At 37.7% G+C, this 16,286-nt stretch overlaps 1 protein-coding gene across 1 annotated transcript in view; it reads right to left on the bottom strand.

The window, feature by feature from the left end:
• Positions 1–5,296: 5,296 nt before the first annotated feature.
• Positions 5,297–16,286, bottom strand: part of TLCD4 (TLC domain containing 4) — a 39,503-nt gene continuing 28,513 nt past the window's right edge. Inside the window, exon 6 of the mRNA XM_004582030.3 lies at positions 5,297–6,069. Coding sequence (XP_004582087.1) covers positions 5,751–6,069 — 319 coding nt within the window. The 3' untranslated portion in view covers positions 5,297–5,750. The remainder of the gene's footprint in view (positions 6,070–16,286) is intronic.

Below are 16,286 nucleotides of genomic sequence, written 5' to 3'. Positions count from 1 at the left end.
TCCACTGACAGCTGGAAGTGTTATTTTCATTTTGAAATTCAGCTGTTCCTCCACCAGCCTTGACACATTTCAGGCCTGTTGTGAAGTGTGACTCACGATGCTCTCCAAAGGCCAAACCACTTCAAGATTCGATTTGTTCAGTGGGTAGTTTCCTGACCTACTGAACATTCCCCAACCAAAATGCAAGATCAGGATCACAGCAATTGGAGAAAGCAGGGATCCCAGTCAAGATATTTGGCAAAATACTAGAGACCACATTAGAGGCCTACTACACAAAAAGGAGATGAAAAACCTGCCAATGTTTTCCTTAATCTAAGGGAGTACGTTGTTTAGATAGCACCATTCCTTGCATGAGCAAGCATGATTAAAATGTTTGTAGCTGCTGCTTTTCTCTAAGGCTGAGCTCTCAGGGTGAGAAGGGGGATAAACAAGCTCAATGAGTGTCCTGGGAAACAAAAACTTAGCTGGAGTATTCATGTGCTGCTGAAGAGCTTACGTGATGGAAGCAACTTTGTCACCCACCTCTCCATTTGTGATCATTAAGGAACACACTGCAACCTTGGGCACTAAATAATTGTGATTTTATTAATTTTCACAAAATTACAAAGTTTTGCACCACATAGTTTTTCCAGCCTTCATGAGGAGGGGAAAGGATTGATAGGATGTTTATCACTTTAAAACGTAATGTTAGCTAGAATTATCATGACTAAATATGCTGACCTTGATTGACATGCAGATTATTGCTAAGAACTTGCGTATGATTTAAAATGGCAAAGTACAGAAACATTTGAAAAATGTAATGAAAATGTCTCAAGACATTGTCCTTCCAAATAAAACACAACCAGAAACCAAAAATAAGTACTACACTGCTATTTTAATCACTATAAGTCTTAGTAATGTTGATTATAAATGGTCTAGTCTTACATTTTGTAAATAAGTTTTGTTGCCTTATGCAAATAAACTGAAAGGTATGTTCTCAAAAAGTTAATTTAACTTTGAAAAACTTCCAAAAATCCTCATGACAATGTTATATAGTCTCAGAAAAAAAAACTATGTATTCCTTTTGCTATCACATTTACTGCAGGTTTTAAGTAGATACTTCAAAAAAAATCAGTCTAAATGTTATTATTGCATATTTTAATTACAAAAAATCATAACATCCTACTTACAAGCCAGTATAATCTACACAAATTTCCTTAAGTAAAATTTAGACATAATCATACTATGAACAAGCCAAGCAAGAAACAAAATATGCAGCACTTTTTATTTATAGTTATATGTTTAGGCTTCCTCAACCAAGAAATAGTAAATAACCCTAAGGTACACTTAATTAAAGGATGCAAATGTATAGATGAAGTTCAGCGAGTTTTTGGCCAGAGGTATTGTAAGTCTTTGAGGTTTAGAAATATTTCTCATTGTTTCCGGTCTTGGGAACAGGGACTGCTATCAAAAGTTGCTGCTGCTTTAAGTAATGTAAACACTTTTCAAAGCAAATCAACCAGTCCTCAGGAGTTGCCTTCAGCTCTTCATTGCCATCCCAAGTACCTTCATTTAAGGTGTTATTTGTCACCAAAGCATGCAGAGGTTGTTTGAAGTCTAGGCTGGAAAAGTTTAGGGCTCAAGCCTTTGGATGTAGTATTTCGGGAAACACCAAGTAATCTATGTGCTGGGAAGCTTGTTTTTAAAGAGTATCATCATAACAAAGTTTGATCTATTATCAAGAACAGAGCTCCCAAAATAACTGCCACAAACCAGCAGCCCCAACCACCCAATGCAGTGACAAAAGTTCCTCATCGCTCCTGCCAAGCCGTCGAAGAAAGTTTACATAATGGGCATGCCTGCAATACATTCTCAGCTTAAACACATGGTACAGCCCTTATTGCTAAATTAGTTTAAGAGAAAGAGATCACAGTTGTTTCCTAATAAGACCATAATTAGCTTTGCCTCGTGCTGTAAAAGGGTATCACTATATAAACTGGCCACATTGCTTTTGTTTTGCAATGAGAGAACCTATTTGTAAACTTTTAACTTGGCCACAAGAAACTGGGAAGCTTGGAGCTGTGTGGAGTGGTCTTGAAAGCTGCCACAGCAGGAAAAGTGTTGGTAGAAGTGAGGAGGGAGGTGCATGATGAAGACACACGGCTGTCATGAGAGATTCAGGAACAAAATTTCCAGATTGAGGGAGAACAATCGGAGCTTTTGTGGGAACAGCAGTCTCTGTGGCTGCTCCAGCACATGTGTTTTGCATCAGAAATCACTTGCATCAGCCAAGCGTGCTTTTTGTCAGCCAGCTGTGGTTGGGCCAGGAAGGTTCATGCACAATGGGGTGCTTCCGGTGGCGTCTCACTGCCCAGCACTCATCACAGCTTCTGATAAACTTCTGGGTCACTCGCCTGATAAAATTACACAGGCTTGTTTCTCACCAAATGCAGAAGACATAAAGACACAGAAACCATGACAAAGTATGTTGGATGATGTCAACAAACAGGTGGGCTTGGCAATTTCATCCAACAGACTTAACCCCTTAAAGCCATTTCAAATGCAACCTAGAAGCAGAAATTTGTTCAAATATTTATTTTAATAGTATCTTTTGGAACATGTCTAAAGACAAAACAGAAGAAACATGCCCATTACAACAGATTCTTCCCCTGTACGTCTTCAACTGCATCACAGATGACACCATCGGCAGTAGAGCCAGGTCCGCACACCAGGGAACCTTTTAGAGTCTGCCACAGAGTAACTGACATACAAGCAAAGATGGGATCCAAACAAATCACTAAACATAGAAAAGAATTTAATTGAAACACCTTCAAACCAGACAGTTTTCTTAAAATGAGAACTTTAAGACAGTACTGGGTCATACATAACATACCTGAATCCCTCAGGGCTACCAACATCTCTTAACATAGAATTCATTCATGAAATGTCAAAATTAAAGAGGCAGAATAAAAATTTAATTTCAATGTAGACTATCTTGAAACATAATCAGGCATTAATTTCTTTGTGCTCAATATAAAACTGCATTTTGAGTTTTAAGTAAATGACAGCAATTTTAAGAGAGTCTAAACACAGAATGAAAAATCTGTAAAGCAAAGCTCATAACGCTTAAATCTTCACAAAATATTTATAGCAGGATCCATAATCTTCATTCCTGGTTTTTAGTCTGTTTTTTAGTGTCACATGAAATTTAATTGTTCTAGAATACTACACATCGAAAGAACACTTTTATAATTACAGGTTGTCACTAATCTTTCCTACAAAAATAGAATTACTTAAAAATTTATATCAATTTGTTTTTATTTTCTATAAATATTTTGATAGAGTTAAGTATCAGAATGCCCAATAGAATCATTTAAATTAACGCATGTAGTCAAAACACTTATTATCGAAAATGTCTAGCAAAAATCTGTCATTTAAAAATGAAAAATTCATCATTTAATAAGTGATATGTACTGTCTTCATTTGTATTTCAGATAAGAAAAATAAAACACCAAAGCTCTTGTAAGGATCTGACTTCAAGAAACATGGCAGTTTGTAGTGGCATTTCTATTTCATGTGTGTTGTATAAGGAAATATATAGAATCTGCTTTGGGATACAAATCTCCATGAAGCCAGCCTAAGGGTTGCTGAGTAACAAAATATACTTAATAGTGAGAATGTCAAGGAAAGTCAAAATCAAAACTTAAATGGAACAGCAACTTCTGGAACTGCTATATGAAGACATTATAGCTATACACTATAATCACTTTGATGTTGGATTTAAATTCTGTGATAAAAACAAGAATGTTTTAAAGAGTAAAAAATATGTATTTCAAGGCTTATTTCTTTCTACAGGAATGAATTTTCAAAATAGTGTTATTAATATAAAGGCTTTCCTTTTAAAAAAAGTTTATTTCTTGCAAAAGAGCAAGAACAAGATAAAATCATTTGCTTCTCTGCCCTCTAGAGATAACCAATAAATATTTAGGTGCATCTGATGGGGACAGCACTAAACTTAGTAACAAACAATCAATGTAATATTAGCTGCTTTCAAGATAAACACTTATACTTTGCATTATTTTAATTAAGCCCATCAAAAATAAATGTAGTATAGGTCAATCAATCTCATTTTACGATTATTGACTAAGATTTTAATTCCCATTTTTAAATGTTCTCAAATTTAACAGGCTTTATCTGCACTGGACAATCAAATCAAATGAAAAAGTCTTTCTCATGTGAGAGTGCCTCAAGAAATTAATGGAAAATGTGGAGCATGAGAATGGCTTTCAAAAACTGTTTACATGAAAATCAGCTGAGATTTTAATTCCATCTATGTAAACTTTTTCAGTCCCCTCACATTCAGCTAGCTTCCCTTCATGGTCACACCAAAGCCTGAATGTGAGTCACGTGTAGGAACTCAATGATAGGTCTTTTGGTTTGGGTTCAAGTATTCACCAGTGACTGATTTAAATTTCTATTTTTCTTAAGGAAGAAAAATCAACAACGTCAAGCATTTGAGAAAAATAAATAAAGGTGATAATAACTTAATATATAAATCTATATTTGGATTGCAGGAACTAAAGTAAATGCAAACACACACACACACACACACACACACACACATACACACACACACACCTCTCTCAAACCAGAATCACCAGCCATCTCTCTTCATGCACTAAGACAATGATTTTGATCGCTAGAATACTTGGATTAAATTACCAGGAGGTAATTTACAAACACAGGAAGTCACAGCACTCAAAGGCTAACCAAGCATGGGTGTAAACTCTGAATAAAATAGGAACACTGTTTTTTGTTTGGTTTGGTTTGGTTTGGTGGGTAGTTTGGTCTCATCAAGAAGACCTTGATAAATACATACTGCACAAGACTCTGGAACTGATTATGTCGAGTTCTGAACATAGGGGGATATTTTGCAAATTGAAATATTTTTCCTAACAAAAAAGGGGGGGAAGCACATGGAGACCATTAGTGTTAAAAGCATTTTGCTCAATGATTCCTCCTTCTAGCCTAAATAGTCATACATAAGCATGCATTTTTAGAAGAAGAAATTCGTATCTTACAGAGGTCTATGCAGGGCTTCAGCCTTATCATAAAATTAAAAAGCAACACTTGAACAAGAAGCTAAAAATAGAAGAAAATGACATTTGAAAAACCTGAAAATTGCAGAAAGTACTTTCTACAGCTAAACTAATATTCTCAAGTAAAACACTTCATCATTAAAGGATAATTGCATATCTGAAATGAAAAAAAAGTATTATATGTAACAGCCTAAAAAAAAAAAAGAACATGTCAACAATTCAGAAATTAAACCTTATATTGGCGTTGACGGCCAGAGTAAGAAAAGACTGCAGCATAACAAAAGTTAAGAGCTATTTGCAGATTCAAAAGTAATTCTTCCTATTCGTTCAGGAAAACTGGTGGCACATACCTAGTGCACCAAATTCTCTTTCCATTGAGAAAAAATATCAGTATAGGTCAAGAGATTTCTGAAAAGATTCACTAGTATATAATCTTTATTGAAACCTTTAAAGTTTTACCCATGCTTATAAAGGGGAGAAAAATGAACACTAAAATTTAGTTCGTCTTTTCTAAAAGATACAAAAGAAAAAAGACACTGAAACCCTGAATAACAATTATAATTAATAAAGAAGCATTAAGAACATGCCAAGAATTCATCCTATCAGCAGAGATAATGCTGGGTGATAGTGAAAATTGTTTATCTAAGCAAAGGCGCCTTGGAAAGCACACCTTTACTCGAGTTTCCCATTCTGAAGATTATTTCTGGTTTTCTCTTGTCTGATAAGAGAGATGACTTTGATACAGCCTTTTGTAATTTTGATCATCCACATGATATTCATCACATCCAAAATGAGACAAGCAGAGATCCAGATGAACTGTATTAACGGTCCAAGTCTTCTGTAGGGTTCTGTTCCATACACGGAATACATGTAGCCATACATAGGTGGCATGGTGGCGATACGTACAAAGAAGAATACTAGGGTCATGAGTATTCCATTGATGACATTAGCCTTGGAAAACTTAGGATACTGCAGGACCTCAAAGAACCACCTGAAAAAAGAATAAAAGAAACATAGTCACATTGCAGTCTAAGGATGAACCATTTTAATTTTGATTCTGTTTTTAAAACCCAGTAAATATTCTAGAATTTCCAGGGAGAGGCCAAGGACCTAAAACAGCCAACACAACATACATTGAAAAAGAAGTTTGGAGAACTCACACCCCCTATTTCCAAAGTTTACTATCAATCTCCAGGAATCAAGACACCAAAATTCTGGTGAAAAACAGATCACCCAAGACAGCAAGATGGCAGCATAGGGTGACGCAAGGTCTAAACTGGTAGAGAATCACTAGCCAGGGAGAAGCAAGGAGGGCAGATTCCAGGAATAGGAGAGCACAGGCTGACAGCAGAGGGGTATCTGGAGACCTGCAGTCACAGGGAAGCAGCGGAGACAACAAAGTGATCTTGCAGTGACCAGATCCTCCAGGAGCAGTCAACAGCAAGTGACTGGCAATCAGAGCTCCACCAGCAGCCAAATGGGAAGGGAGGAAGGGAAGTCCAGGAGCTCAGGAGGTGAACCCAGGCATAGAACAGCCTGTCCTGCTAATCTGTTTGATCCGACCATGAGTAGAGAAAGAGGGGCAGACCCCAAGTTTGGGCAGTTTAGAACAGGGTGGATGTCATGCCCAAACTCCCACCAGTGCCACATCAGAAGCCATTTTGTGTACTGAGGAAAAGGCTATAGGACTAGAGGGACAACAGCAAATTGCACATGTGGTAAGCTGGGAATAAACTTACTTCTTGGCTCAGTACATTGGTCTCACAGGGAAAACAGTACTGACTTGGCATCCCATGGGTCCCACACAAAATAGGTTCAGGTGGCCCTCAGCCCTAAAGCCAGCAGGTTCAAGCAAGACCAGATCCTAGTGATTTAGGACAGCAAGAGTCTTCTTAATCCTGGGCACTGTTCAAACTGGGAGTGGGAGAAAGGTTGTGCAGGAAATGGTGTGGCCACAGCATGGAATCATAACGGCTGGAGAGAGGTAAGCCAAGAGCTGACGCTATGGAGACCATGGTAAGAGCCTAGCACAATAATCCACACCTGAAACTTGCTGGAGAGAGTGGCACAAGTGACTGCAAATGAAGAACCTGGTGCCAAATGCAACCAGTAGGATCAACCTGTAGACCTGTGGATGACACAGCTTAGAAAGTTGCCCTAAGGAGAAGAATCTGCTAACCAGAAGTTCAATGACAAGGATCAAAAGAAGAGACAAAGGAACAATGAATACTACTAATGCCTCTCTGCAAAAGAGCAAAGGCCTTTTTCTTGTTTTTTTTTTTATTACATTGCATTATGTGACACAGTTTTATAGGTACTGGGATTCCCCCCACCCTTCCCCAAACCCTCCCCCCATGGTGGATTCCTCCACCTTGCTGCATTGCCACAGTTCAAGTTCAGTTTAGATTCTTTCATTGCAAGCATATGCCAAACATAGAGTCCAGCATCTTATTGTCCAGATAAGTTCAACGGCTTCTTGGGGAGACCATCTCTGGTCTGAAGATAGAGCCGGTAGAGTATCATCCCAATCAATTAAAAGCTCCAACATAACATCAGCAACAATTTATAATGTTATGGAATTAATTGAGGAATACATCCAGGAAATGGGGGATAAAGAATTTTAAAAACTTGTTATAGAGCTTCTTAACAATAATGAGCAGCACATACAGGAGTTCAAGGAATTTAAGGAATATGTCACATAGGAAATAACAGCAATGGATCCAATGAAACCTGATATATTAGAAATTAAGAACACAATGGATCAAATTAAAAATTCAGTGGCGGGCCCGGCGGCGTGGCCTAGCGGCTAAAGTCCTCACCTTGAAAACCCCGGGATCCCATATGGGCGCCGGTTCTAATCCCGGCAGCTCCATTTCCCATCCAGCTCTCTGCTTGTGGCCTGGGAAAGCAGTGGAGGACAGCCCAAAGCTTTGGGACCCTGGACCCGCGTGGGAGACTCGGAAGAGGTTCCTGGTTCCCGGCATCGGATCGGCGCGCACCGGCCCGTTGCAGCTCACTTGGGGAGTGAAACATCGGATGGAAGATCTTCCTGTCTCTCCTCCTCTCTGTATATCCGGCTTTCCAATAACAATAAAATCTTAAAAAATAAATAAATAAAAATAAAAATTCAGTGGAATTTTATTCCATAAAAATTCTATTCCATAATAGAATGATGAAGCAGAAGAAAGAATCTCAGAATTGGAAGATATTTCTTGCCACAATGGGGAAACAATCAAAAAGCTGGAAATGGAACTGAGTCAAGCCAAAAAAAAAAAATTCAAGAATTAAGAGACACTATTAAAAGGCCAGATAGTGGAGGAGTTATGGAAGTTCCAGAAGGTGCAGAAAAAGAAGCTGGGTCTGAAGATGTATTCAATGAAATGATAAATAAAAAGTTCCCTCATTTGGAGAAAGAATTGGGAAACAACATACAAGAGGGGCACAGAACTCCCACAGAGTTGACCAAAAGCTATCTTCACCACAACGTTTGATAATCAAGCTCTCTTCAGTTCAAAATAAGGAAAGGATCCTTAAATATGTATGTGAAAAAATAAATTAATATGTAGAGAAATCCAATCAGAGTCACAGCTGACCTCTCAGAGTAAACTCTACAGGCCAGAAAAGAATGGAGTGACATTTTCCAGATTTTAAAGTGGAGAAATTGTCAAGCCAGAATAGGTTACACAGCAAAGCTCTCCTTTGTCCTTGAAAATAAAATTAAATTCTCCCACAGTAAAGAAAAACTCAGAGAATTTGTCTCTTCCAGACACTCCCTACAAATGATACTTAAAAGATGCTCTCTTGACAGAGAAAAAGAATAGCACCTACCAAAACCAAAGGCAAACATGGAGATCATCCCAGTAAAAGGACAACAAAAGACTAAATCAAACAATGAACAACCCATTGCTAAAATAAAGAACCAAATTACTATCTATCCATACTAACCCTGAATTTAAATGGCTTAAACACATCAATTGTCACAGATTATCAGACTGGATCAAAAACAAAAATCCATCTATTTGTCACCTACAGGAGAACATCTCCCCAGCAAAGACAGAAACTGAAAGTGAAAGGATGGGAAAAGATATTCCAGGATAATGGAAAGGAAAAATGAGCAGGCACAGCCATTCTTATATCAGATAATATAGACTTTGACATGAAAAACATTAAAAGAGATGAGGAAGGATTCCACATAATGATCAAAGGATCTGTTCAGTAAGAGCTCACCATAATAAATATATACACACCAAATGCCAGGGCACCTAGCTACATGAAACAAATACTAATGGATTTAACTGGAGAAATAGACTCCATTATAACAATATTGGGGGACCTTAATAACCCATTAACATCAATGGACAGATCGATGAGACATAAACAACAGAGCTCACCCAGATACTAGAGCAAATGGATTTAGTTGATATCTACTGAACTTTTCATACTACAGAAGATACCCCCTTTTTTTCCATCACTACATGGAACTTTGTCCAGAATTGATCATGTTACAGGTCACAAAACAAGCCTCAGCAGTTTAAAAAAAAAAACCAAAATTATACCATGTAATTTCTCAGATTATCATAGAGTGAAACTATAGACCAATAAGTCTAAACACCCAGGAAGACATGCAAATATCTGGAGACTGAATAACATACTAAAAATGAGCAATGAGTTAGAGAGGAAATCAAAGGGGAAATTTTAAAATGTATGAAACAAATGAAGGCATCAATACAACATATTAAAACTTAATGATACAATCAGGGCAGTGCTAAGAGGAAAGTTCACCTCCATCAATGTTTATGTTAAAAAATTAGGAAAGTACCAGGTAAATGATCTAACTATACATTTGAAGGAGCTAAAAAAAAATTAGCAAAGCAATTCCCAGACTGGCAGGAAAAAAAAAATAACCAAAATAAGAGAGGAAATAAACCAAATAGAGACAAAAAGGACAATACATTAAGTCAAAGCACCAAAGAGCTGGTTCTTTAACAAAATAAAAACAAAACAGATACTGCACTAGCTCAACTAATCAAAAAAAAAGGGAGAAGATATGAATCAATAGGTTCAGAAACAAAAAGGGAAATACAACAACAGATACCTAGGACACACATAGAATTATTAGGAACTATTACAAGCAACTACATGCCAACAAATCAGAAGACCTAGGAGAAATAGATTTCTAGACACATAAAATTTGCCAAAATTGAATCATGAGGCAATTAATAATCTAAATAGACCTATAAAAAACACTGAGATTGAATCATTAGCAAACTCTTCCCAACAAAGAAGAGCCCTGGATCAGATAGCTTCACCGCAGAATTCAATTACCAATGTTGTAAGAAGAAATTACCCCAATCCTCCATAAGCTATTTCAAACAATAGAAAGGGAGGAAATCCTTCCAAATTGTTTCTATGAAGCCTGTATCACCTTAACCAAAGCCAAATAAGAGACACAACAGAAAAGGAGAACTACAGATATCCCTAATGAACACAGATGCAAAGATCATCAACGAAACACTAGCCAACAAGATCCAGCAGTATATTAGGTAGATAATTCACCCAGACCAGGTGGGACTTATCACTGGTATGCAAGGATGTTTAATATCTGCAAATCAGTAAATGTGATTCACCACATAAAAAAACTGAAAGTTAAAAACCATATGATTATCTCAGTAAATGCAGAGAAGGCATCTGATAAAATCGACCATCACTTCATGCTAAAAACCTTAAGCAAGATAGGCATAGAAGAAACATTTTATAATACAATAAAAGCAATATATGGGGCCCGGCGTGATAGCATAGTGGTTAAAGTCCTCGCCTTGCACGCCTGGGATCCCATATGGTCGCCGATTCTAATCCCGGCGGCCCTGCTTCCCATCCAGCTCCCTGCTTGTGGCCTGGGAAAGCAGTCGAGGATGGCCCAAAGTTTTGGGACCCTGCACCCGTGTGAGAGACCCGGAAGAGCTCCTGGCTTCAGATCGGTGAGTACCAGCCGTTGCGGCCACTTGGGGAGTGAATCATCAGACAGAAGATCTTCCTCTCTGTCTCTCCTCCTCTGTGTATATCTGCCTTTCAATAAAAATAAATAAATCTTTTAAAAAAGCAATATATGAAGAACCCAATGCCAACATTATACTAAACAGAGAAAGACTGGAAGCGTTTCCACTAAGAACTGTAAGTAGACAAGGATGTCTACATTCACCACTGCTATTCAGTATAGTATTAGAAGTGCTTGCCTGAGCTGTTAAACAAGAAAAACAAAGTAAAGGAATTCAAATTGGAACTGAGCAATTAAAATTATCCCTGTTTATCCATGCTGACATGATTTTCTACCTAGGAGAACCAAAAGATTCAATCAAGAAACTATTGGAACTCACAGGACACAAAATTAATGTACATAAATCTATGGCACTCCTGCACACAAATAAATCTATGGCTGAGAATGCAATTTTAAGTAGAGTCCCTGTGAAATTAGCAGAGAGTGGGCCCGGCGTGGTAGCCCAGTGGCTAAAGTCCTAGCCTTGAATGCACCATGATCCCATATAGGTGCCGGTTCTAAACCTGGCTACCCGACTTCCCCTTCAGCTCCCTGCTTGTGGCCTGGGAAAGCAGTTGAGGATGGCCCAAGGCCTTGGGACCCTGCACCCGCGTGGGAGACCCGAGAGAGGCTCCTGGCTTCAATCAGTGCAGCTTTGGCTGTTGCTGCTGCTTAGGGAATGATTCAACAGATGGAAGATTTTCCTTTCTGTCTCTCCTCCCTGTATATCTGACTTTCCAATAAAAATTAAAATAAATATTTAAAGAAAAAGAAAGAAAATATCAGATAGTAATCTTAAATATCTTGGAAGTAACCTAACCAAAGATGTGAAAGAACTCTATAATAAAAATTACAAAACATTGAAAAAAGAAATAGAAGAAATTAAAAGATGGAGAAACTTATCATGTTTCTGGATCAGCAGAATCAACATCATCCAAATGTCCATACTACCAAAAGTAATATACAGATTCAAATCGATTCCAATCACAATCCCAACAACATGCTTCCCAGAAATAAAAAAGATGATACAAGATGATAATATAAACACAAGAGACCATGAATAGCCGAAGCTATCCTGAAAAATAAAACTCAAGCTAGATAAATTGTAATTCCAGACCTCAAGACATACCACAGGGCAGTGGTAATCAAAACAATCTGGTACTGATACAGAAACAGAGAAGAAGATCAATGGCACAAAACAGAAAGTAGCCCACACATTTTCTTTGACAAGAAAACTGCAAATAATCCTGGTCTCTTCAACAAACGCTGTTGGGACAATTGCATAGCAGCTTGCAGACATAAGAAGCAAGACCCCATCTGTCACATTACACAAAATTCAACTCTAAATGAACCAAGGACATAAATATGCACCCAGAGACCATCAAAGTATTAGAGGAAAACATAGGAAGCACTCTGCAAGAAGCAGGAATGGAGAAAAGTCACCCAGAGCACAGGCCAACAAAGCCAAATAAACAAATGTAACTAAAAAGCTTCTGTAGAGCAAAGGAAAATAATCAACAAAGCAAACAGTCAACCAACAGAATGGGAGAAAATCTTTGCACATTACACAACAGATAGCGGGCTAATATTCAGGATTTACAGAGATTCACAAACTCAACAACAGCAAAACAAACAACCCTGGGCAAAGGAAATGTGCATTTTTCAAAAGAATAAATTCAAATGGCTAGTAGATATATGAAAAAAAGCATTCAGGTTCCTTAGCTCTCAGGGAAATGCAAATGAAAACCACATTGAGGTTCCTCCTAACTCCAATGAGATTGGCCTACATTCAGAAATCTACTAACAACACCTGCTAGCATGGATGTGGGAGAAAGGCAGCCTTCTTCACTGTTGGTAGGAGTGTAGGCTAGATTACAAGCACTGTGGAAGTCAGTACGCAGAGTGCAAAGAGAGCCTAAAATTGAGGAAATCAAATCTGCATATGAGAAAGATATCTGTAATACTCTATTTATAGCCACACAATAGCAAAAACACAGAAACTAACCAAATGCTCATCAAAAGAGGAATAGATATAGAAACTGTGGTACATCCACTTCATGGAATACTACTCCGCCATTAAAGAGAATGAAACTCTGGAATCTGCAATCAAATTGTCCCAACTAGATACCATTATGCTCAGTGAAATAAGTCAATCCCAATAGGACAAATATCATATGTTCTGATATAAGGCAACCTTCATGCAAAACACAAGATCAGTAGCTCTTTCAATACTTTTTTGCTACATCTCAGGGGTTTTGATATTTTTGTTTTTATTTACAGCATATCCAGATGTAAAGATATAATACTGTAGGAATCTCAACTTGCAAATCAAAGATGGATTCCCAAAGAGACTGTTAAATATATCTTGACTATAGGATGGTTGACTCTCTGCCATTATCCATACCTACAGGGTCAGGATACACTTAAATAGCAGAATTATGGACTTATGACTGTTTGTGAAGGACTATACTATTGTAATGATATAGGGAAAATCAGTGGTGGGGATGGAATTTGGGAAGTGGGAAAGGGGAAATCGCAGAGCCTATGGAACTGCATCATAAAATAATAAAATAAATAAGTTAAAAATAATGGAAGGAAAAGACAAATCAATGAAATGGAACAGAGGCTCAGAAAATGACCCATACAACATATTCAAATGACTGCTGACAAAGGCAATCCAATGGAGAAAATCTTTTTTCAACCAACTGTGTACTATACACAGAAAAATTAAAATAATGTGATACTGTTACACACATACAAAGTAGCTGGGACCCAAAATATTGACAATGACAATTATTGGCAAAGATGCGGAGTAATAGGAACACTCAGTCACTCACTACCAGGGGAAATATGGGCATTTCAAGGAGATATTTTAGCAGCTAAAACTAAACATATTCATATACACAATCCAGCAAACACAACCCTAGATATTTACTCACACGATTTTAGAGTTAATAAACACACACTGCTGTTAGGAAGCACATGTAAGGCACGTTCAAACCCAGTCTGGAAAAAGATGGGGTTTAATGATGAAAATGATCCCTGAGTTAAGTCTTGAATAATGAGTAAGAAGACCGAAGGCCTTGCCAGTAAATGGACAAGCTGGCATAAGATCAGAGTTTAAGGAACCATGTGGCAGAAGGAGATAAGATAATTTTCCTTGGAGAGTTTTCTGTGTCACATTAGAGAGATCATATGGTATCTTGTAAGCAGCAGGAGTGACTGAGCATTCAAGCTGCATACTGAAGGAAACAGAAGCTAGAAGGGAGAAGAAAAGGGAACAGGGCTAGAGGCAGGCAGAAGGTTCAGAGCAGGGGCCGGTAAACACACAGAGCCAGGTAGCGAATATTAAAGTAGCAGCTTTTGGAAGTCATATGTTCTCTGTCATGATGACTCAGTGAAAGCAGTTATGGTAAACAAAAGTACATGGTTGTGCTCCAGTGAAACTTATTTACAAAGGCAGGCAGCAGGTTTGGCTCACAAGGTTATGGTTTGCCACCCTGGTCGAGAGCAGCATAACCCAAAGAACTTTCCATAACAACGAAAAAGTTCCACAGATGTGTTACCCAATTCAGTAGCTACTAATCACATGAGGCTATGAAACATTTGAAATGTGAAACATAAACTGATTTTTAAATTTTATTTAAGTAATTTAAAAGTCACACAGGTTGTACACCTGAAAATCCAAAATGCTCTAAAATCCAAAAATTTTCAACTACAGACATTCTACCACAGGTGGAAAATTCCACAAGTAACCTCATGCTCTAGGTCACAGTCAAATTAAGCACTGTAGAAATGCTATATATAATTACCTTCAGGCTAAGTACATAAAGTATGCATCAAACAACAGACTTGGACCCTTCAATCCTACGAGAACTCATTATATACATGCAAATATTCCAAAATCAGATATTTTGGTCCCAAGCATTTCAGATGAAGGCTAATTATTCTGTATGTGGCTTGTGGTTACTCTAATGAACAGTGGAAAGTTAAGGGCAAGAAACAGTGCAATAGGGCACTGAGAATGGAGGAGAAGAGGTGACAAAACTAAGAAAGGTAGGAAAAGACATGGTAGGAACTGGTGTGAACCAAATACAGGCAAGTGAGGACAGTGATGACTTGCATGTTTCCATGTATTACCATGGGTGAGTGGACAGCTAGGCCAGACGTACACCAAAGAATTCAGGAGGAAGTATATTGCGTTACAGGCTGAATCTGCCACCTGAATTTGGTATACATTTCATTATTATATGAAGAACACAATGTCTTTTACTTTCATATCTTTTATATTAATTTATTTTTGCATCTTTTATATCTTTCATATTATTTTTATCTTATTAAATTTTTATATTATTTTAAATATTTTAGATACTAATGTATACATAGAAAGGCACTATGATACAATGATACTACGTGACTTGTTCAAGTTCATAGCAAATAAGCAGCAAAATTGAATTGCAACCTCATGACAAAATGGATACATAATTCATTACACCAAGGTTAGCAAAGAAGAAACCTTGGGAGAGAAGAATTCACCAAGGGAGAATAAAATGGCAGATGAAAAGTCTCTACTTAAATTGCTTAAATACATGCACATGTTTAGGGAATTAATGACAATGAGAAAAGGCTGGCATGTTCAGTACAGATGAAATTGCTTTCAAACAATTTTGATTTGCTGTTTTTTGAATCTACAGATGCAGAAGGCAGGGGTCCAAGCGGTCAATTAGACATTTACCTTTTAACACCTAGCCTGACTCTTGGATTTTGAACTAAGACTGGGAAATTAAGGTGGGCAAAATTTCTAAAGATGAATGGGAAATGGAAGAAAAGGTAAGAACCAACCACGTGTATATGAGATAGAAGAAAACAAAACCAATTCTAACAAGATAAAAGATGCAAGGCTGCAGATACAGAGATCATTTCAGAGGCCTTCATAATCCAGAGAGAAAAGTGTAAACAGGAGGCTATTTTTACTCAGAAAACAAGGCAACCCAAAGTAGAGCATAAAACAGATGGGGCCAGAGTGTGGCATGGTGGGTAAAGCCACTGCCTGCAAGCCGGGCATTCCTTGTGAGCACTGTTCCACTTCTGATACTGCTCCCAGCTAATGTGCAGCAAAGGATGGCCCAAGTGGCTTGGGTTCCTGAACTCACAGGTGAAATTCAGAAGAAGCT

The sequence above is a fragment of the Ochotona princeps genome, chromosome 2, assembly GCF_030435755.1.
Source record: "Ochotona princeps isolate mOchPri1 chromosome 2, mOchPri1.hap1, whole genome shotgun sequence".
Lineage (NCBI taxonomy): Eukaryota > Metazoa > Chordata > Mammalia > Lagomorpha > Ochotonidae > Ochotona > Ochotona princeps.
This window is presented reverse-complemented; position numbering and strand designations above follow the sequence as displayed.